At 41.7% G+C, this 27,753-nt stretch overlaps 2 protein-coding genes across 2 annotated transcripts; both read left to right on the plus strand.

The window, feature by feature from the left end:
- The first annotated feature begins 2,932 nt into the window (after positions 1 to 2,932).
- Positions 2,933 to 6,327, plus strand: LOC121597766 (dynein heavy chain 1, axonemal). The gene is made up of 2 exons (XM_041923870.1): positions 2,933 to 3,191; positions 3,267 to 6,327. Exons 1-2 carry the CDS (start codon positions 3,045 to 3,047, stop codon positions 6,084 to 6,086), a joined length of 2,967 nt encoding a protein of 988 aa, XP_041779804.1. The 5' UTR covers positions 2,933 to 3,044; the 3' UTR covers positions 6,087 to 6,327.
- A 19,122-nt stretch (positions 6,328 to 25,449) lies between these two features.
- Positions 25,450 to 27,294, plus strand: LOC121596897. The gene is made up of 2 exons (XM_041922263.1): positions 25,450 to 26,849; positions 26,927 to 27,294. Exons 1-2 carry the CDS (start codon positions 25,683 to 25,685, stop codon positions 26,942 to 26,944), a joined length of 1,185 nt encoding a protein of 394 aa, XP_041778197.1. The 5' UTR covers positions 25,450 to 25,682; the 3' UTR covers positions 26,945 to 27,294.
- Positions 27,295 to 27,753: the final 459 nt, after the last annotated feature.

Raw genomic sequence — 27,753 nt, forward strand, 5'->3', positions numbered from 1 at the left:
CACGCGTGTGCCTATATGTGCCCTCATGTATGCCAGTCCACAAAGAACAGAGCAGTCGGCTAAGTTTTGCAATCGATTGGGGTTTGCCATACCGGGCAAAACGTTGATACCTTCTTGAATTCTTGACGAGTTGTATCTTTTCCGCCACAGCCACATTTCTCGCAGAAACTCCCACTGGGAGCGCCAGACGAACCAGCAGGAAACTTTAGGTAGATACATACAGTCCAGCTTATCTAAGGAACCGTCCACCCGCGAGCAGATAGACGGGGCTTTCGGAAAAGGCACTGGCAATGGTTCCATCGAGCGGAAATGGGCCAGATTTCCGGCGATGTGTCGTCCAAAAACCTCTTTTGATGCGGTGCTAAATGAATGGGAAAAGTTCCGTAGTTCAGTAGGTGTAAGATAAGCACCAACACGTCAAAGGAGGATTTCAGGCCACGACACACTTTACGGCCCGCACACGATGCAAATGATGGAAAGTGAAAGTTGAGCTTTAGAGGACAGTTTGGATTTGTTTTATGATTACTTCGAAAAAATATCGTTATTAAGGAAAAGAGGCTTGTGCGACAGCAAAGTAAAATGTAACAAAACGAAAATTAAATTTGAACTCATATTAAAAAGGAATAAAAAAACAAACATTGAACATGTGAAAAAGTACACCGTGAACCGTTTTAAAACTGTAAAATAAATAAACAAAGAAATTTAATTAGAAAGAAGAAAATGGAAGAGTCGAAATTAAAATAATCAGCGCAAATTGCAAAACAGAAAGCAAGCAGAAATGAAATAGTAAATGAAAATTTAACACATCGCTAAGAAGATGTAGCCATAATATTAAACAAGAAACAATAAAAAAGCAACTAAACACAATAATATAAAAGTAACATTTAACAAGTAAAGAAAATCGAGAAACGAAAGAACTCAATAAAAAATCTGATTAAATCAAATAAAAATCGGATAAAAGTAACAAATAATGTGATTACTGATCTAAGATAAGGTAACAAATTGAAAAACATGCCACGAGAAGTTTGAAAATTGTTTAAAACAATGCTCAAAGGACGAAAGAATGAATTGTTAAAAGAATCACAGATCAATAAATCATACAAATATATTTACTGCATGTTTAAAAAACAAAATCCTGACATTTTAAGATAAAAACTCATAAACTCATTCCGATGCCTACCTGCACAAGAAAACATACAACACTATTTAAAGCCTGATGAACTTAGACTGGTCAACTTACCCCAATGAGCTATGAAACCTAATGATGTCAAGATGGTTACAGTTGAAGCTTAAGTCCTGTTTAATTAACTACATCATCATTGAGCTATTGTGCTGCTTTTCCTTCTGCCAGCAGTTTGCTACAAGCTAAAAAAAATATGAAACAACAAGTTTAATTAAAACCTATTCTTTTCTCCACAGCATCGTGATGCTGCTTACTCAACACATTATTCACATTGAAGCGTTCCGCAACAGGAAACAACACCTGGAAACACCGGTACGGGGGGGGGGGGGGGGGGGTACCTGGTACAAACTCCCCGCCAGGTTCATTTCTATAATTTTGCCTTCTTCTCTCTTCGTTCATTTCTCCTAATCGGATAAAGCGTGGTACCATTGGCAGGAAATCATCCAACCAGAGGTTTTAGCAGCGCAGCCAGTAGTGCCAGCACCGCCCAGAAGGAATTTATGGAACAAACCCAAGCTAGCAAAGCAAAACCAAAACTAACCGAAGATTAGAACAATCTCGAGGTAAAGCGGTGAACTTTCAGAAGAAGAAAAAAAGGAGTGAACACAAAAAAAAACAGAACGAAAATTGACCATTTTTGCGGTTGGAAAGTTTGTACCACGGCACACGGGCAACGTAAGCGAAAGAAAAACGACGAAGTGAAGAGAGAAAAAAAAACACACACACTCTCTCTCTCTCGACGTCCTCAACAAAGGGATAAAGGAAGAAAAATCGCCACAACAAACACAGCAGATTCTTTGCACAGATCCGTTTATCTTTCCGTCCGCTCGGACTTTCTGGGGCGTAGAAATTTTTCCAACTGGGCCGCAGCCTTCGCAGCCCCCCCTTTTTTGGCCGCACGGTGGACACACAGCACCCCCAGCAGACACGCAGGCAGGGGCAGGGAAAATATAAAATGTTTCGCCACAAATGGACATCCTTTGATTGGCATTGTTGAGGCATGTTGGGTTTTACTTGTTCTTCCGAGAGCTGGCTTAGATGGAAGCCTCACCATCTTGCTGTCCCACTCCTCCAGGGAAGGTCCAGCGAACTGGTTCAAAGTCAGGGAAGGAACGCTTGGAACAGAAGAGGGAGAAACCCAACTTTAAAGAAAGCCTCAAAATACACAACCACAAAAACCGAAACTCAAAAGAAATAGAATAAATATTCCTTCCAGCTGCCCGGACCACGCACGCTGCCCCCGCGCTGCCGCTTCACTTTTCGTCCGTCTGAGCCACATTCGTTTGATGTGGGTAAAAATAAGAACAAGCGTTGGGCGTTGCCGGTAGATAGGTTTTGTTCTTCCGGGTTTGTTCCAGTAGAAACTTCCCCGGGGAAAGTAAAGCCGACCAAAGCGTGGCTCTAGAAAGGGGAGATAATATTCAAGCACTAATTTAATCAAAAGATTGGCTGAATTTAAAGCAGGCCTGTTTTCTTGATTCAAAAGTGTTAATGTTCTGTTTAACTTTGTTTTGGGCCCGCCGGGTTGGTTGGGGATTGTGTTGGGAAATGATGAAACGTGCACGCCTATCTGTCTGTTTGTGCAGGAAAAATGTAATCCAATTTGTGATTTGTTCGAGGAGCGATAAGGTTTCGATTTGTTTTTTTGGAAAGTAAAACAAATCTTCACAAAAAACCTGATTCCCTTCATACACAAATAGAATCGCAAACTGTCCTAGAAATACGTACCATATCAAACACAGACACAGATCGAGCGTCTGGACCTACGCTCCTACGTGTTTACTCTCTAGTAGGCTGTGGGCCTTAGTTCTATCGTACTCGCCTTGGCAGTTGATCCCAACAAAGCACACGAACAAACACGATGCAACGAAAAACGGCACGAATTATTTCACAACCGCAGCTAGATCAGATGCCGTGGCGCATTTCCTTGCCAGCAACGAAAAGGCAGTCCAGCAAGGAATTACACCGGCTCAGCACATCCAGCAAAACAGCTGATCACATTTTACGGGTACGTAAAAAACGGATTTCTGTGTGCCTTTGCCCTCTGTTATCTTACTTGCTTTCCTTTCCCATACATCACCAGGCACCAAAATGTGATAAATATCAGTTTATATGCAACTTTACCCATCGCCGTTTGACCGATCCCCGTGAGCTGGAAGCATTGCTGAAGGAGAAAGGTATTGATAATGTGACCTTTTGCTTACCGCAGTGGGAGCAGATCGACCTTAGCTCGGGCGCACATTTCATGCCGCTAGCGTTGTTTGATGACTGTGAGTATGATACGTTCGATCCTGGAGTGGTCGGTTTTTGGAGGAATATGGAGGTCATTGCAATTACAACGCCCTACGCACGCTGGCGAAGCTACACCGTAAACAACCATGACCCGTGCACCAATCAGTGGGAAGTAAGTGAACAAGATTCCACAACGTCTTACCTTATACCGAGGCTGCAGCTTTACTTCCCCTTCGAAGATCCGAAAAAGTTTGCTCAACGCATTGGTACAGCTGTTAAAGCGCGCGATACGGCCGAAAACGCCATTCGGTTTCGTTTTCTCTGCAAGCACATCACCAGTAATGGATGCTTCGCGCCGGGACGCGCACTTGAACAAAGCATACTGCGACGTGCGGGCGACGAGATCTACGGAGTATTCAAGAACCTTTACGAAGACTACCACATTGGCCTCGCAGTAGGCCAACATCTTCGGACCGATGGTTCGGTGCCAATAAAACAACCCAGTTTTAGCCATAGCTTGAAGCCTCCCAAGGATGCTCCAGTGGATGAATTGAAATGGGAACGAATCGTTCACCTTCTCGACCGGTTTAGACGCCGAACTTTGCTCTGTGACACGAACGTGTTTCACGCACTGCGTCTCGTGAATCAAGAATGTGAAATGGTGCGAAAGTTACCCATGTTTGTTGTGGCTAGCGATAAGCCTATCCCGCTGGAGGAGTACGAAAAGCTGAACCTAACGCAAACCAGCAAAACATTGAAGTACCTCCAAAACACCTGGATCGAACGCACTACCATGCATCTGCATAGGCTGCTATCGCGCATTGGAAACGGGCACTTCAACATCGGTGTGGGCAGGTGGGAAATCTACAACGTTATGAAGCTGAAGCGTCTTATCGAACAAGTGCTGTACAGGATGCAGGATGCGCTTCGAGATCTGCTGCTCGATTCCACCGCTGCTTACGTCCATTATCTGGTGAACGATTGCTCTGCCGTACTGGCGATAGAGGGTGAAGACTATTCCTGGGATGGAAATCTCATTGATAGTCCATTCGAACCGCAACGTCCGGCTGTGTTTTATCTCTTGCTGGAGATGGGTCCAGATATGCCTTACTATTCTACCGACCCCGAATCATTTCCCGAAACGTTGCGCCACATTCTCGATGACATCCTGCGGGCGTGCCATTTTATCCACACGATTGAACCTTCGCTGATGCAGTCGCTTATATTTGCTGAAAACCTGTACCTTTCCTCGGTGGGATTGCTGGATTGCGCCATTGTGAAGCAACGAGAAGCATTGCTAGAATACTACCACAAAGCGCTGCTTCCTCTGCAGGCTTATGCGGCACGGTATGCCGCCTACCGGGAGCTTTTCTTTACCAACGTTAAGGAGTTTGTCGAGCAGATCAAGAACGCAGACAAATCGTCCTCCGAGATAAAGGAAGACATTGCATTCCAGATCCGCATGCGGGAGAACCTGGAGCACACCGTACCGCTTTGTATCGTAATTGGTCCATTTTGGATCAATGTACAGCCGCTCAGGGAGGCACTGATCCGCAAGCGCCAAGAGCTGACCGCCGCACTGCTAAAGATGCTGACCGAGAAGCTGCGCATTAAGACGGCCGACGTGATAACGTGCTACAACGGTATCAACGAGCGGATGTGTGAAAAGCCCGTCTCGATTGAACACATCTACGACATCCGTGCGTACATGGAAGACGTGCCCGAGCTGGTGGTCCGGCTCGAAGATCGAATGCGTGGCATTCTGTACGAGTACGAGATATTGGAGGGCTTTCTGCACAACCTACCGGATGCGGACTTTCAGCAGAAATGGAACGCGCTGGCCTATCCCCGGAGCGTGCTGAAGCAGATGGTTTCGGTGCAGGAGTTTCACGAGTCGGAAGTGGACCGGTTCCGCAAGCAACAGTTTGCCGACGAGGCAGCCTTTACTGCCAGCATCGAGGATATCAACGCGTACATCTCCAAGTTCACCACGCTGTACGACGTGTCGAAGGTGTCGGAGATGTCGGTCGAGGTCCGGCGCCTCTGGAAAACGGTGCAGGAGCTGATCGACCAGGGCCACATCATGAACCGGCGCCAGGAGCTGTTCGAGATGGCACCGATTAGCTTGAATAATTTATACGAGCTACGGTCCAACTTCAGTGCCTACCGGGAGCTGTGGACGGTGGCGGCCGACTACCTGAAGCTGGAGGAAACGTGGATCGGCAACCCGCTGGCCAGCGTCGACCTGGACGGTGTGCGCAGGGGGCTGCAGCAGACGCACGACAGCTTGAAGGACCTGCTGCCACTGTTCCGTGACCAGCCGCAGCTGCTGGTCGTCGTGGAGCATTTCCTACAGGTGGTGGAAGCTTTCCGCCCCAATCTGGACATCATGGAGCTGCTCAAGCGTCCGTACCTGGAGGCGATACATTGGGGCCAGCTGGCGAAGGAAATCGGCCTCAAGGGCAAGCTGTCGGTGGACGTTGGGTTCGATGTGTTTTTGGAGCACGGCTTCCGGGATCATCTGGAAACGGTGAGGCGGGTGGTGGTGAAGGCGGAACAGCTGCGGCTAGAGCAGGAAGCACGCTGGGCGGAAGAGGAACGCATCCGGCAGATAGAGGAAGCGTACAGGCGTGCCCGAGCAGAGCGGCGTCAGAATCGGACGGAAATTTAAGCAATTGATGGGAGGAAGGGGGGGAAGTATTTTATTGGTCTTAGTATAATCGTAATATTCCAAATGTTTTTTAATTACATATGCACTAAAAACAACACTAAAACATATGAAAGGATGTATATAAATTTCTTAACCTTTCTGTCACGTATGACGTCATTTGTTGTTCTAGATAATAAACTAGGATAACAGATCTTGCTTGGAGTTCTAGAGGGTTAAATATTCTTCAATTCTGGTTATGTTTATTATACGCATTAAATGGTAATCAATTGTATTTTATGCTTGAAAAATCTAGTTGTTTGTCCAATATACCTTTTTACAATTCTTATTGGTATTCTTCGCTGTTTATCAACAAAATCGAGAAAAATATAGAGAAAATTTACAAGAAAGTTATTTTTACCTATAAATTGAATAATGCATTAATCATTCATTTGAACTCTAAAACTTCATTTTATAGATAACTTCTAAACAAACTTTCTCGTATATTTGCACTGAAAGTTATAGATTCAATATGATCCTAAACGTTCAATGGGAATATGTTACGATCACAACGTTTAAACTACAATCTTATCACAATGCCTGCAAACAGTAGCTATATTTGGCCGAATTTCATTAAAAAATGGTTTCAACTATTCTTCCTTGTACCCTCTACCTTGCAATAATGTATATAATTTATTTATATTAACTGAATAACTGTGCCTGGTAGAGTTTAGTTTACAAAGTACCTCCCAGTCTTTACCATATTAGCTTATTGATGGCTTCTACTAGTGTCAATTTGGCTTATTTGCTTTTCTGCACATCTACTCGCTACGCCCATTTTAACGATCCAAAACAACATCCAACACATCTCACCTACATATAACAATAGCCCAATTGCTTGATTTAAAACTTTTGCTTTCGAAATTTGGATTTGTTTCTCCTTATCTTCGGATACCCTTCAACCACTAACAGCACCACCACCCTAGTGCAAGTAGTGTCGTCAGTTTCGTGCGGTCATTGGCTTCATCTTATGGTCGAATTTAAAGCGAACCACCCAACCAAAAAGACCTCGCAGGTCAAAACTCGTGGCAAAAGTAAAAACACCAACATCGCAAACATATCGCGAACGATGAAAGAGTTTCATCAGGACAGCAAACGAAACAAACGAACCACCGAAACCCCACACCCCTCCTCCCTTGTCCGCACCGCACAGGGTTGGGCCGGAAAAGTTTTCCTCTCCAAAGCCCGAGCCAACAAATAAGCGGATGATAAAAGTGAATGTGAAGCATGGACAATCTCTACCGTAAATGACCAGCGGCAAGTGTACCCCGACAAGAAACCGGGGGTCGAAGAGGCGATGCGGACGGGTGTAAAATCCGGCCAGCTAGTTATATTTTGGCTGAGTTTGCTGTTATGTGCCTTTATTGTTGTTATTATCGCCCGTGGATGTAAAATTAAACATAAATATTTAATGAAAGGCACGCCCGCGCACCACCTTGGCGCCGGGGATGGTGAATGGTAGTACGGCGACCGAAGCAGTGAAAGCAAGCCCGCCCCGTCCACCCGTTTCGTTGGCTGTTGCATTACATTTTAATACCATTTACCAGGCGGCCCCCTTTTTGTTCGGCCATTGGCTTTTCACAAGTGGTTTTCCGTTTTGTAGTGAATGATTTTAAGCGATTTTTAGTGTAACACAGTGGACGCTTCTTTCTTATGTACGTGTGTGTGTGTGTGTGTTTGTCCTTTTTTTGTCCACCAACGTCCTCAGCAAAGCGATAAGGGCGAGAAGTGCTTGTGAAAAAGTTCCGTTTCCTTTTCTCTTTCCCTTGCGCTGGGCACAATCTCACCACTCTGCCCTTCCCACGGTAAACACCAACAACACTGTTTTTAGTTACCCACTAATTAAGGTTTTCTGGGTTAAAATCGAAAGGATTAGAGAACGGGGTTTTTTCACTTTCATTGCCGCATTTTTTTTTTCTTCTTTTTTTTGTGTGTGTGGGTTATGTTTCGTCCCCATTTTCGTGTGATTGAACCACCCTCCCGAAATGAACCATTTAAACTTTAGCCGCTTATCAGTGCGCCAAACGCGCGGGCAACCGGTTTTGCTACCCGTGCCCCGTGTGAATGTGTTTTTATTCACTTGCACAACTTCATTAACGTTTACTGCTCGATAGAATTTTCGGGGTTCGGGCGAGAGAAATAACACATTTCTAGGGTGAAAAAGAAATAAACAGCACAATATTAAAGCCCTCCCGACGGCAAGCTTTAAACATTCGTAGAATTTGTAAGATGTAAAACAATTCCACGTTGCCTCGCCGTTGTGTTGGGAGCTCTCTCCGTGATCCGCACACGAACGGAATTTAATATGCATCAACCTTTGTTCCCGTCACGTTCGACGCTACTCTAAAATATTCCACCCTGCCACCCAAATGGCAAAAAAAAAAAAATAGTCACACCACCTAGCATCATTTTAATGCCAGGCTCGGGCCATTGCGCTTGCAGGGGGAAAGCCTTCCATTCCAGCCTAGCTCGGGTTATTAAATATTAAACCCGTCCCGGAGGGCAATACCCCGCGAACGCAATCTGCATCACAATCTCACACAGCGAGGCCCGGAATGAAGCTGCGAATGCAAATAAACTTTGAAGCCAATTCGTTCCGCTGCGCCAATGGAATTGACACTTCAAGGGTTTGGACAGTTAGAGCGGGATTTTTCACATACACACACAACGAGTGCCCTGTGGCATACTGGCGTACCTTGAAGCTTTCCCGTACCTTCTTGGTAAAACGATAATTATACAATTATACAATCGCAACAGCTGTGGCAGTCGTGGCAAGTCGTCGGGGCTTATTAAATATATTTGCCTCCCCACCCTCCCCCTCCCACCTCGTTTCGTCGTATGATTGGCGAATGTTAAGATTTTCTTCATCATCCGCTCCTTCCCGGATGGCCTTCGCCCTACGAACGGTTCTCGCCTGCCGACTGGTGTAGCGAATGGGTGGAAAATTCATTTCCCTCGCCCTCGTGCTCCGAGCTCTCCGACGGCGGCACCACACGCCGGTAAAACGCAACACCGGCTTCTGACGGTTTCGTTGCCATTTTACAGCGCACAACATTAACGTTAAGAGCCGAACTCTTGGGCAGCGTACGTTCATAATGCTGCCTCGTCCACCCGTTCTGCGTGTAGTTCTCCCATTTTTTTTGCCGGAGCACACCGCGAATCCGGTGCTCCCGTAGCTAATTATGTTAATAAATATGGGTCCAACCATTTGTCGCGACACCCAACCCGGCCGAAGTCTTTAAGTCGTTGAGAATGACGGGCTTTCGTTAGTTGGGCTAGTTGGTTTCACTTTCCACCCGAACTCTAATGGTTGGAGATTTGAGCCAACAAAAATCATAAATACAGTAAACGAAACAACAGGGAGTGGATCGAATAAATTGACTCATTTTGATGCAACGATGTAGTAGGATGGAAGGAGCAACGTTTTACTTTTAAATTAAAAATAATATAGAAAAAAAATCAAAATATTATGTCTCACAAAGCAGGACACTTTTTAGTAAATTATCAAAAACATTACAGGGTTGCCCACGATTAATTGATTGGTTCCCATCAATTTTTGGTGGGTTCCCATATTTTGTTGATGCGTTCCCACGATTTTTTGGCCGTTTCCCAGAATTTTTTTGAATCCAATTGTATTGATATCCAATCGGAAAATACCAATAAATTATGTGAACGCACCAAACAATCATGGGAACTGACCAATAAATCGTGGGAAACCCTGTATCTTGCTTATGAAACAAGCATATTATATATTATATTATTCAAACAAGCACTTCGAAACATGTTTCGAATAAATGTTTTAAATAACTAAACAAGCTACACTTTCAATTACGATAGCGATAAGAAAGATATGGCCAGTAACAAAAGAGAAGAATGCTTTATAAATGCAAAAAAAGATGGAAAATATGGGAAAAATCTACAGACTAGTCGCAAATTAAAATATAAACAAATGAAACACTTATTACAGAACAACAAACAAAACCAAACCACAAACCTTAAAGAATCCTACAGAAGATAAAGACAGAATAGACATTAAATTCAATTTATAATATAATAAAAGTAAAATTAAATGAATTATATATATAAAAATAATAAGAATCCAACATGAATTCATCTCATTGATAAAACAAAAACATCACAATGAAGCACACTATTGTTGTAAAGCCATGGAGAGCCATCGTTTGTTCTCCTCAAGGGATACTCCCACTAAGGCAATCGATTTATTCTCAACTGTTGAAAGCACAACAAACCGGTGCCCACACACTCACACACACACATACACCTACTGGTAGCCACTTGCTGCGATTGCTATAATAAATTAATCAATAGGTGTGACGGGAATATTAATTAAAGCCCATAAAATCGGGGAAAATTAATTACACAACTGCCACCGGCAGCAGCACGCACACTGTCCGCCCGAGAAAAGGTGTCAAACGGCATTTTCGTCAGCTGCCTGTACAAACGGTATAGGTGGGATGAAAGGGAAACCTTTGAGGCCGCCGGTACCACCAACACCACCACCCTGTAGAGCTGTATGTCATTTGACAAAGATTTCAATGCGAGAGAAATAATAATAATCCTGCCTGTAAAAGAAAAAAGCCACCACTCCGCCAACGCTTGTAGCGCGCTGGTTAATTACGTTCTGTAAATACCAATACATTTCGTGGAAAATTGCATCACCGGGAGCAGGAGCGATGGAGGAAACCCCTACCCGCGTAATCCTATAATCCCACTACGGCTGGGGCTGATTTTTTTTTCCGTCCTGTCCCAATTGCAAGTGTTGCGCCCAAACCCGTTACGGACAATGTAATACAATTACACGTCTCTATTACGAGCTCGATCCCTCACTAATTAGTGTCTGGCGCAAACCCGGTACCGAAGCGGTAGGTGAGGCTTTATCTCGGCCACCAGGAAAAGAACAGAAGAATCTGCTGCACCAGTACAAGACGAACGGTAAGATGATTGCGAAGTAAAACCAACCCCAAGCGGAGTGGGAAGAAACGCAAAGCAAAAACTTTAAATACCCATCAAAGGAAAAGTTTTGCCCAGGCCCGTCCCCGCCAGCCGACAAACCAGCCGAGCGCACGACGTGCACGTTCGGGTTTCGTGGGACACGTGTTGTGTCCGTATCTTTAAGCGGTATCGCAAGACGTCCTGGGCTCTTGGTTACTTTGGGCAAGCGAAGGCAGGGACGTGACCGCAAGCAGACAGCGAAAGTGGCTGGCAAAGAAATAACTCTTTTTCTCGTCAACCGGAACACACACACACAAACATGAGTCAACGCCGCAGGGGACATGCATCTCGCGCGGGGAGGCTCCTGTGGAGGGCAATTAACGAGCAGATCCTTTCCCTGTGCAGCAGCGCAACGAGGGGTAGCGGAAGCGCTGGAAACGGATGAAAATGGAATTAAGTTCGTATTTAACTTGTTCGCAACAGTGCTCGACCAACTCGACACTGCACACTGTGCACTGTGTTTAAGATTCAATTTTCTAATTGCCCGTGCCCGTAGCGCAGTATGTTCGGAGTGTGCGCAACGTGCAGCACGTGCCCGGTGCGTTTTCGGCGCCGGGCAACGTCACAAGTGAACCGCTTTTCCCAAAAAACCTCTTGTTGCATGTTGTTCGAGAGAGCTGGGGTTAAAGAAGGGGAGGATTGGGTTGGAAAGTTGTCTAGGCGAGATGTTCAGTACTCGCTTGGTGCAAAACTTTGACGTGCATTGTTTGCGCCACGGGGGTCGATCACATGAGTGAGGAGAGCGTGTGGCTGTATGTATCATTCTACCGATGTAACTTAATGGGTAAAGTATTATTATTTGATGAACTCAATACAATTAGTTGGTAAATATTGAAACTAGCTGAACATCCGGGGAAGAGAGAGATAAAAGAGAGAGAGAGAGAGGAAGAGAGAGAGAGAGACAGAGAGATAAAGAAGGCATCCTCCTTGAGGTTATTTTCAAAAAACATGTACAATAATTGGTAAATATGCTCTGCTTCGGTAATCTTTCGTAAAGATCCTTTATTTAGAATCTTCAAAGGAGAGTCATTTAAACCGAAAATTGAATCATGAATGTTGTTTAATTGCAATTGCACCATGATTTGTATACTGTATTAGATTATGAAGTCAAGTTACATGAATTTGGGTACAACGTCCCTTCTTACATATTTTTACCATTTTCTGTTATAATCCCTCTCTCTCTCTCTCCCTCTCTCTCTCTCTCTCTCTCTCTCTCTCTCTCTCTCTTTCTCTTGGTGCTTATATATCTTACATATGTATATTAATACCATTCGCACCATATTATTTGTTTTATTGCATTTTTACCTAAATAAACTAAAACTTACTATTGTTTACTCCTTTTTTTCTTGTCCGGCACAACAAAGGTTGTCGTATAGTCAGGTTAGTCATTTCAACGTATTCAGGGGCTCGATCTATACGGGGCTTAAATCCATGAGGAGTATGTTTCTAGGTCATGCTTGTTGACAGCTGTACTGCGGGATCTACCAACCCAAACTTATTAAATAGTATTCTCAATTGTGCCTTCTCTCAATTCTATACTACTATAAAGTGGTAATTATTCCTCACAATTTACGTATCGCAATGAGATTCAATATATATATATATATATATATATATATATATATATATATATATATATATATATATATTATATATATATATATATATATATATATATATATATATATATATATATATATATATATATATATATGCGCAAATCGTATGTAATACAAAGTCCATAATGGAATATTAGACATTGGAGAGCTTTTGAGATTAAAACACGCTGCTTGTTCTTCTAAAGCGTAGCAGCATCAACGGACATTAAACTCCAACCAGACGAGCTCTATTTAACATTTCACCGTAAAAACGGTGCCCATTTTAGCTTGCACCAATGCATAAAATAGTTCAAGTAATTACAGGTACACATAGCTGTAACACACACGGTGGTATTTTATACCCGTATTGTACACCCTTTCATGAAAAAGGTAATTAACTTTCCGCCCATCAACCAACGATCCTACATGGGGGAAAAGCGAACAAACGCTGGTAAATTAGTAAATACCATCCAGAAGGTATATCTGCTTCAAGCACAGTTTAGAAAAAAAAAACAATACAACGTTGCATTCTAAACCAACCCTAGAACGGGGCGATTGATAAATATGGTTTAAAATTTCGAGCAAAACAAAATAGAATTATGATTGACTTTTAAGCACCCCGTCCACGCGAAGCGGATGCACTAAGCCGCCACCGCTTATTTACATACACAAGCACAAACATACACACAAACACACGTACACATGCAGGCAGAGAAAGTTAATTTATTTTTCATAATCAACACAAACACAATCACCAACAAAGTGATTGTTTCCAGTGGGCGCCAGCGCCCACAAAACGCAAACATTTCGGACGCCGCTAGACAAACTATTTCGAATCTAACCATTTTCCATGATAGTTGACTTTTTTGTTGATGAATGCTGTTGCTGTCCCGCCACACACACTCACACACATTCACACGTTTCTATGCTTCTCTGTGACGGCCACTTTGTAATGCAATGTGCTGGCGGTGCATAGATGACACCAACCGCAGTGTAAGCTTTCCCTCCCATTCGGTGCATGTTTTGTGTGCTTCCCTTTTCCCCATCGTTCAATCTTCAAACGGGTACAAAATCAATAATTCAACCATAAATTATTCCACCGATGGGGTTGTTTTTTGTTTCTTTTTGTTTTCGTTCAGTTGATGCTTTTGATGCATACACACCATAGATGAGTGCGGTCGTCGTTTAATGGTGGTCAATGAGTTGATTTTCATTAAAAATACCAACATACCCCACATGTATGGTCTCCTACAGGCACCTCTTCCACGCTAGTTACACACTATTGATAAGCATACAAAATGCTCCTATATTTGGGTGACATTTTTCCCAACAATAAAAATCAACAACAAAACACACACTCAAATTGGGAATTATTTTTCCGGGACATTCTCGGTAGTGATGTGCTCTCTCATGCTCATACTCCGGTTATTTTTAGTCCGATTCCTACTTAAGCAAAATCAAAACCACTTCGTGTACTTCGTAAACAAACCGGATGACTTCAATTCCGTATGACTTCGACTCCAACTTCGGACGATTCTGGTTCCTGACGATTTCGACTCCGGACGACTCCGGACGACTCTGGATAATTTTGGACTATACTTTAACGAATCCGGACGTCTCTAACTACGAATTTTCCGGAGTTTTAGTTCTGAATTTTGCGGAATTGTTGGAGTTGGAATCATTAGGAGTCATCCGCAATCAGATTCAAACTGGAGTCGAAGTCACCCGAAATCGGTCAGTGTCTGGACGGAGCCGGCATTGAATTTCTTGTAATTTTTTTTATTAAAATTTTTGTTTTTTTTTTTACCTTTAGTTTTGTACATGTACTTCGTAGACAAACCTCGGACGGTTATGGCTCCTGGCGATTTCGACTCTTGACGACTCCGGATAGTTCTGGACTACTCCAACGACTCCGGACGACTCCAAAGACTCTGAACGACTCCAACTCCGAATTTTCCGCAGTTACAGTTCTGATTTTTTCGGAATCAAATCAGAGTCGACTCCAGCTTTTACCCACTTTACCCATCACTAATCATGAGTGATGCGTTTTATTAAAATTGATCAGCTTTTGTCTGCCTGTCGCTTGCGAACAGCAGCCAACCGCAAAACACTATTGATAAAGTTCAATTAATTAAACATTCATGCTGTGTTTGTGTATGCGAGCATTTGTTTAATATTGCTCGTGGTAGTCTGGCAAGGGTGGTGGTTATTACACTGTGGTAACTAATGCTTGATTGAGTGAATATCGATTAGTCGAGTTTGGTTTTCGAGTTCTATGCAGCTATCGGTTTTGATAAATAGAACGGAAAATTGAATGAATAGCTATAGCCTCACCTGTATGGCTGGAGTGCAGTTGTTGCATGAAACTATTGTGTGGTTTGTGGGTGAGGCAATATTATTAAGTCATATTTTATAAAGAACGTTCAATATTAAATAATGCAAAATTTGCGTCAGCACTTCATACGCAACGTGGGTTAATATCGGTCGAAAGAATTCTTATTCCAATAATAGATATTTTACATACACAAAGTATTTCAATTACTTACAAGCATCACTTTATCAATTATTTATCTCAATCTCAATCTCAAATGTATTTCAATGTTGTTACTACAAATTGTAACAACCGATATAACCATCCACAATCAAAAGTTCTAAAAAATCTAAAGAAAGCAAAAGGGCAAAAATGGTCAAATTTTTAAAAAATGTGGAGCCAGAAACTTGGCCCCTGTATTTTGCATGCAGGATTAGCTGATCAATTTATCTCATCTTTCATAAAGAAGCACGTTGAACTAATATTTAAAATGCTACAAATGATGCTATTGTGAATTACATTTAGCCATTATTATTATTATTATCATTATTATTATTATTATTATTATTATTCGATAAGAAAACAAAAAAATGGTAGCACGAACGCACGATGAAAAGCATTAAACAGGCAACCACTGACACACAGCGAGAAGTTATCAGTTGTAGCATCAACATCGATATAAATACTGTTACAGCGGCGATAAACAAACTAAAAACATCCTACAACCCCGCTTCTGAAGGGTATTCCGTAAGTGATGATAAAAAAATGCAGCGATGCACTTTGTCCAGCCTTGGTCTTCAACTTTCCGCACTATCGTGGAAGAAGGGCGTAGTTCCACTAATTTGGAAAACTTCATGGATGACACCGCTATTTAAAAAAAAAGGGCAATAAAACATGGTCACAAAACTTCCGTGGCATAACCTCTCTGTGTGCATGTGCAAAGGAACTAGATCCGATAATACATGATTCACTTCTAAGAGCATCAACCAATTATATCAGTTGCGAGCAACATGGATTCATACCCAAACGCTCCACTACAACAAATTTAACGCGATTTGTTTCTCAATGTGGTGAACAGCACGGATAAAGGTCTGCAGGTGGATTGTGTCTATACCGATCTGAAAGCAGCCTTCGATAGCATATCTCACGATATACTACTGAAGAAGCTTGAGAGGCTTGGCCTTGCAAACTCAATCCTACAATGACTACAGTCATACCTAATCAATGGGATATATAAAGTGAAATTTGGACGTACCTTATCGTGGCAGATTGCAAGCACAACGGGGGTCCCACAGGGAAGCAATCTTGGGCCACTGCTCTTCTTGTTGTATGAGAATGATGTTTGCCAAGTGCTTCCTGCTCACTGCTGTTTAATTTACGCCGATGATATTAAGATATTTATGCCAGTAAAAACAGTTGACGATTGCAGGTCCTTGTTGAGAACGCTGTGTTTAGATTCGACAACTGGTGCTCCCTTAACGGCTTACAACTTTGCTTTGATAAAATGTTGATTTTCTGATGTCCTTTACCCACTCTTCAAGGCAAATCGTTCACGAGTACCCAATTAATGAACACATCCTGACACGAACGGATCAAATACCTTGGTGTGATATTAGATTCTTAGCTTACTTTTGGACCACACCTTGAGGAAATAATCGGGCGAGCTAATAGAACTTTAGGTCTTATTATAAAAATGACAAAATATGTTGACGATCTCATGTGCGTAAAAGCACTTTCCTGTAGTCTTATTAGGCCCATTCTCGAGTTTGGATCGATCGCCTGGTGCCCGAACGTCGGCATATGGGAGAATAGATTAAAGAAGGTTTAACGGAAATTTTCCCGATTAAATTGATATGCTGCCCAAAAAAATTTGAATTCCTCATCTGCCCCATCGCTTCATCCATCATTTGAATGTGTGATTCATAGTAAACCCATATTTTTCTACATAACATTTACATCAAATATTCGTCCCTTTTTATTTAGTTTATAACCCGAATATTTTCAAACGCTATTTTGTCCCTTCCCGTATTGCGTGATTCCGCGAAGCAATCGGCCTGTAACGAATATCCCGTCAATTGGTTCCCAGCAGCAACCGCAATAGCTCCACTATTCGTTTTCATTAGCCACCGGTGCAGGTGCACAGCTAAACGCAACATCCCAAAGCGCGGTGAGATATCAAGCGCGGGCAGATTCGATATTTGTCCACCATCGCCGTGTGCTTCTCTGCGGTTACATTGACTGTTTGCTGTCAGTGAATGAAGGTTGATTGGTTTTTAATTCTGACATTGAATCCATTATTTTGCACAATCTATCCATATCAACGGGTTTATCACATCGAACCATCGGGCATCGCATCGGGCCTGTGTGTGTGTGTGTGTGCGTACCCGTGTGCGGAAATGGCGACGTGTGCTCAACCGCAGAAGATGCAATTGAGAGACATGCAACAGCAGCCGTGTGTATTATGCACATTTCAATTAGATAGATCAATTCGTGCATATCCTTCCATCCGGTTGGTTTGGCCCCGCAGGGACGATGCCCGAACGGATAAGGTTGCAGCGTCCGAAAAACCGAAGCTTCCACTTTCTCCCGGTTCACCGGGTAGAAATCATGGTGGCACACGTGTGTCCCTTTGCTCTTAAATGTGTATGTGTGTGTGTGTGCGTTCAGGTGTGTGAGCGTTGCTGACCGGCCTGCTGCTGCTGCAAATCCGAAGTACTTATCCGAAGTGAATTTAATCAGTGCATTCCGTTTCGGTTCCATGCCCCGGTGCAATGCGTTTCACCATCCACTCGACGTTGACGCACGCACGTGTGTGGTTGTGTGTATGTAAGAGTTGATCTGCAGTACGCAATATCTGATTCAAACAAGGAAACCCAATGCCGCGTGGCCCCCAATTTACCTGGCCTGGTCTCACCAGGCAAAATGGCATGATGGGTTTGTGTTCGCGTGTGTGTGTTTCTGTGTAGCCATCGCAAATATCCTGCGCGTTCAATTTTGCCTGCAATTACCCGGGGCAGTGCGCTGGAAACTGTTTTACCGTTCGATGCGCTTGGGGTTTGATAATTTTGAGGAAAGATGGGGAATGATGCGCCCGTTGCGTGTGCGGTCGGTGTGGCCGGCTGGCAAACGTCGTTTGGGATTGATTCGTTAGGTGAAAAAGTAATGCGGCTGGCGGCGTACTCCTCCGCAATGAGCAGTTACATTCTAATGAAGTAATTTGTAGTGTTAGTGCAAGTTTGCAGACAATTAACTGTAACATGTATTATTGCACAAAACGCACCGATGTGTTAGTGATGAAGTGCACCATTGAAGCAAGTCTTGGCATGACAATTTAATTTAATATAATTTTTTTCTATTTGATAGAATTTTATTTAAGTTAATTTAAACTCTGCTGAAATTATTTCAACATTTTCTTTCATTCCTGTTGCTGTGTCGTGCAAAAAAAAAAGAATAAAATTATGAGCGAAACTATTGAGCACCTTTCTAGTCACCTTGCAACATTCATCAGAACTTTACATGTTACTGACATGTGCTCGTAAAGTTCTTCGTGCATTAATTCTCCAGTAAAAGCTCTTAATCCCCTGAAAAAGGTGCCCCATACTATTACAGGGTTTTTCAGGGATGCTTATAGTTGTGGGACACTTCCCTGATTCTTGCTTATGGAAAGTGAACTTTAATGATAGGAATTTAACTCTCTTGTTGTATAGGATTCCAATTAGACTTGTCCAAACACGTAAATCTCGCTCAAATCGTTGTCTAAACTTGTAGCAGACCATAAACTCATTCATAACATTGAATTAATAATTTCACTTTATTATTGACCAATAGTTCCACAATTCAACAAGTAGGGAAAAGCGGGGGTAAATGGCACTGTTAAAGAATTTGCTATTTATCTGTCATTGGGTAAATCACTACACGCTGGTATGTTGACGGCAATCGATGCTTCAACATGTTATCCATCCATCAATTTCGATGATAATAGTCGTTGATATAGGAATTAGTCTGAAGCTTAACAATAAGTTAGTTTAATAAGTTGTCGTAGCTCAATTATGGAGGACAATTATATATGAATAAATAAATAAATAAATAAATAAATAAATAAATAAATAAATAAACACAATCAGAAGTAGACGAATTAATAACAAATATAAATCAATACAATGAAATTAAAAAATCAACATCAAAAGATGTGAAAATGTATTGTGCGGGGTAAACTGGTCTCGCAAAGCCCATAAAAAAGGGGCAAAATGGAATACAACATTAGACTTTAGGATTTAGTTAAAGCTCTTGCGTCGTGGTAGAATTGTGAGAGTAAAGATTCAAGTTTAGTATAGAAATGTTTTGTTAAATAATTAAGTAAAATGCTGGAATATTTAATTAATTCACGTGTTGTTGGTAATTTTGCTTGTCGATAGAGTATACATACACAACAGTTTTATTTTTGCACAGCTAATATATTGTAGTTTACACCACAGCCTGATCATATTGCTCCTGTCAAAACATACCGACCATTTTGCCCCAAGCGAAACATTTTAAAATCTTTACATTCAATTAAAATGGTTACTTTTTCACGTAATTCATAGATAAATATCATCTGCCTGGATACACATTCTTTTTTTCTCTGTGTGTGTTCAATTATGTGTTCAATCCCCAAAAATGCTTATTTTCATCATCGTTTAATTAAAAAAAATTACATCGTTTTGAGCAAACATTTTATAAGCTAATTAATTCAATAATTTTGATATCTTAAGTTATGAAACGTTCATAGTAGGCCCCAAACATTGTATTCGATGTTTTACAATAATAAGAAGTCACTATAAATGTGTTAATTGGCAAATAATGCAAGTGATCATTTTGCCCCACCTAGCCATCTTGCCCCACATTCCCCTACAGATTCTTCGTGATGCAGCACATAGCACGTTTTTTTGTTTGTTCTCCAAGAGACAGTTTGATGTGTAATTTTTTCTAGGGGTTGTTGTGTTGCCTTGTGTAACCTAAACTTAGATTTCTTAGTAAGGATGAAGTGGAAGTTCTCTTTTTTTCACTAAGTTTTTCTTTTTATACGAAAGGCTTGCTCATCTACAGCAATAGTTGGCAAATCCTAAAAAAAAACTTCATATCTGATCCTTGTTGGTGCGTTTTAAACCTCAGAATTTTATTTAACACAGATTCTATCTTATACGTATCTTAAGATTCACATAGAGAGCCGTTAGCACGTCACAAAGGGTCCCAATAGTGCACCAACAGATATTAAAACCACTTGAAGACACCTGTAAGACATTTTGTATTCTTTACGATATGTTACAAAGTATTCATGTATAACTGGTGGATACAGTCGTGATTAAGGCAATTATTTGTGTGAAAGATGTATGAGTGTGTTTATGCAATGTATGTAAGAAGTGCACAAAATTCATAATCATTCAATTGGATCGTTCAATTTATCGTTCCTTTTTTGCTATTCTCTAGCATTACCAATATTTAATTTCATCATATTTGGAAACTACCCTCACCAATGCAACTTAATATGGAAAGTACGTCAATTATACAATCATCATCATCTACCACATCCACCCCAACCCGACCCTTCATGCCGCTCAAACACGAAACAATTCACCTGCAGCTTCCATTTGCTTCCATTTAATTTAGAGCAATGCACAAACATACACAAACATCCACAGAAGCGTGTTGCTTTTAATCGTAGATAATTCAGGTATCATTGCACACAAAATTGCACCAACTCAAACCTTCCATACACACACACACACTTACGCCCCGGGATGCAAATAATCAAGCCAATTAGTTGTTTAGTTAGTCAATGCGCACACACCTCCAAAGGCTCGCTTTCCGCCACTGCGCTTCTGCCGCCAGCTAAATGCCGGCTTTAAATTTCAACATGCATGAAGGCAATGGACAGTTCTCCAACAGTGCGTGTGTGTGTTTGTGTGTGCCACATTATGCGCCCCCCCCCCTCCCCTACACTCTCGCAATAGAATACATCAAACGAACCCATCATCAGCGCTACCATTACCAGAACTCTTCACTCCTTCCTGCCTGCCGGTACGAAAAACTAGACCAATTAGGTGGACAGTTTGCAAAATACAATAATAATGGTACACACCCCCCACACTGGGGGGGGGAGAGAGATGGAGGAGAGAAAAACATGCTACAAACAAGAACGATAACTTTCATCCAGCATGCTTGATATATCCTACAAGCGTTATCCCCCCTAGTCCCGGTCATCCCGCATGTGCATGTGAATGGTGAAAAGTTCTTTTGCGCTCGCAAACCCGATAAAGCGCTTGCGGTGGTGGTTGCATAAATAGTAAAACTGTCTTCTTTTGCCTTTTTTTTTTTTTAGTTGCACAATCCCACTATTGCTCCCTGCACTCCTCTGCACTACGAATCAGATGTCCGTTTGGTGGTCAGACTGTCCCGTCGGTTGCAAAGCAAAGAGGGCGCACCACCGTTGAATGGAAGGTAACGGAGGTCATGCACGAGAAAGAGAGCAACAACAAAAAAAAAAGGCGAAACAAACTTTTCATCCTGTTGAGAAGTTTTTTGCTTTTTTAGGACAAAATATTCACCAAACCAAACTCGATCCACACATGCGACGTCGTGCAAGCAAAACAGTGCTCGGTACCCGGTTTTTTACAACTGCAGGAGAAGCTTTTTGTACTGTACTGTAAAGAAGCGAGAAGGAGAGGATAATACCCCAACAAAAAAGCAAGAGAGACAGAGAGAGAAAGTGTTTCGTTTATTTTACCGCGTAAGGAGAGATACTAATTAAAATGCTTACAGTGCCATTTGCCAAAGTGACTATAATGGATGAAGGCCACGGACAGCGGGGCAACAGGGACACTGCTGGTGGACTACCTTTCCTCATCTACTGTTGCGATATGCGGGTCTCGGCCGCACACAACCGGGATATTACTTTTATCGAGCGAGCAAGCAAGCAAGCAAAGGACAAGCACACAGTAGTGTGGTAGTAGTGGTAGTAGTAGTAGTAGTACCAGCACATAATTTACAACACATCTGAAAACGAGGGGAAAGCATTCGTCCAATTTACGGACGACAAACTCCATAGGGCCATGCAAAAGGTTTTTGTTGCGTATGCTTGTGTCCCCCGAACACAATGTTGTTGCTGATTTTTTTACCGGGACGGGCCAAACTTTTCGGGACGTGTGTATTGATTTATGAGCACTTGTAGTGGTAATGTTTAGGGAGGTTTTTAGGTGTGATTATTATTAGCTCGAGATGAAAGTAGTTTGCCAATTTGCTGGTAAAAAAACTACAAATGTTTGTCTCCATTTTACAGACGGACAATATGGTTTATTAGCTAAAGAAGCTCTTTTTGTTTGGGATAATAAGAGGGTGAGACCAAACTGCACCATGTGTTCATAAAGCGTAACTGCCAAACTGCGAAACTAAGCGAACGAATGTTTTACCATGAAAACTGTGTGAGAATTCATTGCTATTTTATTTAATTTTCTTCCTACGTAAGCGAATGGAAAGTTCCCGCAATGGAAACACAGCGCGAGTGTGAGTTGATCCGCATCGAGTCTCGTAAATGCTTATGCGTCTACTGTTACACCCGCAGGAAATTGAATTAGCAGCTAATTTAGAGGTCGAAGCATCCGGTAGATAAAACGACAAACTCTTGTGCGCCCCTGGTAGGCTGGTAACCTCGTTGTTTACTGATGCCGTTTATTTTTAAGCGACCAATTGCCGGTGAAATTGCTCCATTGCTACAGTATAACATCTGACTGACTGTGTTGTATAACGCTCCTTAGATACATTTTTCCAAGAATGAAAATTCAAACCACCGCGATGACCTTGCCAAGTGTGTTACTAACGGCTGTTGATGCAATCGTAGCTGCATATGATCCAAGCCGTAGAGCCGCATATGATCTAAACCCATGAAGAGCACCCTTTTGGCGTCCTCAATTGGCGGCCACTGTAAATCGGACACCAGGTTTTTCTTCCTTCAACTGGGTAGAGACATACCGTCTTCATCATATCGATTAAGACACTCTTTGACTATGCTGGGGCAACAAATCAGGCGTCTTTCTAAAGAAATCACACAAAACTAAGCAAAGTAATTTCGTTAATTTTCAGAACTGGTGCTTTAAACTAAGATTATTAAATATGCACATGAAGTACCAATGCAGCATTTTTTACTAATAACAATGACTAATTACTATAATCATTTAATTTGAGCATCATATTGGCCAATATGGGGATGCTGTGGTGTCATTTCGCTAAGGAATAGGAACTGTCCGAATATCTGTGGACCTCATCAACTTCACGGCTTTTTTGACATTGACGCATGGTTTTCGGTGCGGTCTCGTGGTACACTCGTCAACTCGAACGACTCAACCGCATGCCCGTCATGGGTTCAAGCCCAGAATGGACCGTCTCCCCGTAGCAAGGATTTTGACTATCCAGCTGCGCATGGTAATAAATTAAGTCTCGAAAGCCTGTATAGGCCGATAAATAGAAGAAGAAGAAGAATGGTGTATGGTGTACCGAGATCTTTAGAGATATTGTCTGATTTTTTGTAGGCACAAAGCTAATAAGTGTCATTAACGACGTTTTAATATTTATTCTTCCAATAAGTGATATAAGGAGCTTTCCAGAATTTTTCTTCTTTCATTTCAAAAAATGTGTATATACTACAAAAAAGTGAAAAAATATTCACAAGAAAAATCTGATTTTGTTAAATAAAATAGTCTATTGGAGGGGTGAATTCTTCCAACGTTACAGTTTGTTACACTAGGGGAGGAGGCGGTCGAAAATTTGCAATTTTTGCGTTACGTAATTGATGGATGACGCCTTAACTTTTTTTCATCTCTGGTGTTTATTGCAGACGTTTCCGTTAAAATGTCAAACGAGCTCTATACGCAGGACTAATCATTGGCAGGACTAATTTGTTATTGGCAAACCAGTTAGTTACAGTTACACAAATGTGGCTTATGCTGGTTTAGACCGATTAAGGCTATTGTCACTTAAAAGTAGTTTAAGAACAATGAAGTTTGAAGCCAAAATATGATTGGAAAAATAACAGTTAAATATCAGTATATCGATCATCAACATTATAATGATGCAAAATAAACATGACAGCAATTTTTTGGTATTTTTATGAGATATGTTTCCATACAATTTCATCAAACATTGTTTTTCTACTTAATATTTCGCCAATAAGTAATTTCGCCTATGATATGTGAAACCGATTGCCGTCAAATTATATTTACATTACCATTTACATCGCCATTAATTAGAAATGCATGAATTCCACTTATTTTATGACCGCCATTATGAAGAAATTGATTCCAATGGAAATATTTAACCATCTATTAAATATCCTCATAACGGGTTTTACTGCTAAATGAATAACATCAATTCCGGAAAACGAGAAATACTCAGAACAGTACACAGCCTTCTAACTAATACGGATTTTAATTACTGATAACTTTACATTGAAATGCCATTGACGCTGCGTACCGCGTGCGTACCGACAAATACACGAACCCGCTTCACAATGCCCCAATAAGCTGAATGCATGAGGGAAAAAAAACATTATCAATTCTCTGTGAGAACTTTCCACTTCACGGCAATGCATTGCCATGATTTTCAAACAAAAGCCAAGTTCTGCGAAAAGCTTTCCCCTTCAGCACAAAGTGGGAAAAGTTAGCTTCCACGGAAATCTGACGGCACGGCACGGGATGGATGGATTGCATTTTCAATAACCGCCTGATTGCACATCGTTCCCCACCATTCTTCCCTTACACTTCACCATACGCTTACACTTTACCGCTGTCAATGGATGCAATCTGATGCACGTTGTTCCAGCGTGCAGCGTGCCCGCACCATTAATAACGCAGCTACAAGCCAAACTTTGGACGGAACGAAAGCGAACGAAAGAAACACTACCAAAAGAAGCTTAAAATGTGTTTCCTTTACGAAAGTATATCTATAGCTTTTTACAGCAGCCTCTCCCGAAAGTTACTATTTTTGGGGGGGGGGGCGAATAGGGGAAAATAAGCTTTACCAGAAACATTCCATTCACTTAACGCACACCGACCGACCGAGTGGTTCGAGGCGCAAATTCACTTTTTCCCGTTATTGTTCTGTAAAATAAGAAGCAAAAACAAGCCTGCTTTAGACGTCAATGCAACAGCCGTAAATGATTCTTGTACCGTTGACGCAGTGTCATGCAAGGAAAGGATTCGTTTTTCTTCTAAGAGAGACTTACAACTTTTGTATTTTTACTGTGCCGTGCTTACTCCAACTTGTCCCTTGAGGAGGCCCGTTCATTGCAAATGCACCGAAGACAAAGTTTAAAATTTAAACAAAAAACCTTCGCTTTTTAAAAAAAGGATTAATTGTAATGTAGAATATACAAAATCCCATCTTTATAATATGGCCACCTTGGCAGAGATCATACCTTTAGTTTAAGTACCGTGTAAAGAATTACCGTCTCGCTCTAACAACCTTGACATAAAATGTCATATGAACTGTCAAAAAAATAAAAAAGAAAAGCCGATCTACGTTGAAGATTCAGAGAGACAAAACGTGTTTAAAGACTTATGTAATTTTACATCTCAGAAGTGGGATCCAACCGTGGAAAATTGATCAGAAATGGAAACAAAAGATACAATGATTTGCACCCTTGAAAATGCTGGAATTTCGATACGTCCCGCTGCCACCATTCGCGAAATTCGCCAGCTATACACCAGCGTTGTTGGTGGTGCTTCTGTCCCGGCAGAGATTGAGGTTAAGAGTACGATGGCCGATACACGTGGAAAACATGCTGAAAACATCAGTGCCCCTGCTCCTCCGGAGGTTGATGTTAAACGAGCACTTGCCGAAATGGGTGGAGACAACGCAACAAATATTGAAATCGACCAAGGCTCACAGAACGAATCGCATTGTGTAACTCCCGAAGATGAAGTGGCTTCCCTACGAAAGCGACTTGAAATTCTCGAGCTCCGAGAAAAAATCAAGCAGTTAGAAACACGCAGTAATGAGCCTGTTACACAATCACCAACGATAATTAAATTCGAAGAATTTATCGATAAATTTAGTGGTGACAATTCAGACCAAATTGAGCAATGGCTACGTGAATTGGAAAGAGCGTTTCTTCCTTACAAAATGAATGAAACCACAAAATTCTACAATGCTCGTCGGTTGCTGACGGGTACTGCAGCATTGTTCGTAAAAACAATCGATGTGGAAACATACGCTGAGCTTAAAGAGGAGCTTCTTAAAACCTTCGCTAAAACTCCGTCAATTGAAAACGTGTACCGGCAATTGAGAACACGTCGGCTTTCCCGCAATGAGTCAGTAGCAAGATATGTTTTAGAAATGAAACAAATAGCCGGAGATGAAATCGTCGAGGAAGAATTGATCAACATAATAATTGATGGTATTGGTGATCCCATAAACACCGCTGCTATACGTTATTCAGCCAAATCCGTCGAAGAACTTCAACAAATGCTGAAAAAATACGAGATGATACGCCCTCAACAGAACTCAGTACAACGAGTGAACATCGCTTCATCGTCGACGTCCCCCCGTAATGTTTCTGTGGTCAAGAACAAGAACGCCATAGAAGAAATCCGTTGCTACAATTGCTCCAAAATCGGTCACTACCAAAGTTCCTGCCCTTCCCCTCGACGACCTGCAGGATCCTGTTTTTTGTGCCATCAAATGGGTCACAGTTATCAGAACTGCCCTAATCGGGTGAAGAACACTTCTGCTGCTATCACTACACAGGACAGGGAAATTGTAAATTCAGAACAAGAGGTAAGTGTTGCATTTGATATTGATAATGAGCATCAGAGTAGTGTTTCACAAGTGTGTTCTCTTTTTGATACCGGCAGCCCGAGGAGCTTTATTAGCAAATCGATAGTACCAATGATGTTTCTTGATCGAGCATGTAATTCTGGATATAGAGGACTAGGAAATACACATTTAACATCGCTTGGCCAAGTAAAATGCCGTCTAAGGTTCCGAAACAAAATAGTAATACATACCCTCATTATTTTACCAGAAGAAGAAATTGCATGGCCAATAATTGCAGGTAGAGATTTATTGGAAAAATTAAATGTGTATTTGTGTGAATTACCATATCAATATTCTGCCAAGGCATTAATGAAAATAAACAGAAAAACACAAATCATACCAGAACCACTTGTGATTTCACGGCTGCGCTCATTTCATATTTTTAAAGATTCCTCAACGAATTGGGTTGAACATAAAGATTGTCCCGTTGTAATGAATGCTGTGTCCTCTGATGACGTTCCCTCGAAAACTTCGGTGAATCTATTTCAAACGGACATTTGTGTCACGTATGGTACTCTCTCGAAAGAAATCGGTAATCGTCGGCAGTCTAGTAGTTACGAAGACTTGAACACAACATTTGAAGAAATGTGTGCTATTTGCATGGTAGAACCTAACGACAAGCTAAACATAAGTTCACATCTAAAGCCACATGAAATTGAAATAGTAAAAACAATAATATCGGAAAATTACACTCTTTATCCTTGTAGTAAAATTGAACAAACAGGTCATGCGATGAAAATAAGTTTGATTCACGACACTCCCATTTATAGCAAACCGAGAAGGCTATCCATCGCCGAACGAAACCAAGTTAGAAATATAGTTGATGATCTTTTACAAAAAGGTATAATCCGTCCCAGCAGCTCTC

The sequence above is a fragment of the Anopheles merus genome, chromosome 3R (assembly GCF_017562075.2).
Source record: "Anopheles merus strain MAF chromosome 3R, AmerM5.1, whole genome shotgun sequence".
NCBI classification, from domain to species: Eukaryota; Metazoa; Arthropoda; class Insecta; order Diptera; family Culicidae; genus Anopheles; species Anopheles merus.

Bases quoted from the DNA above. Each gene is read 5' to 3' on its own strand.
- LOC121597766 (XM_041923870.1), top strand. From the start codon at position 3,045: ATGCAACGAAAAACGGCACGAATTATTTCACAACCGCAGCTAGATCAG. The intron at 3,192-3,266 runs GTACGTAAAAAA...ATACATCACCAG, and splicing joins CAGCTGATCACATTTTACGG to GCACCAAAATGTGATAAATA.
- LOC121596897 (XM_041922263.1), top strand. From the start codon at position 25,683: ATGGAAACAAAAGATACAATGATTTGCACCCTTGAAAATGCTGGAATT.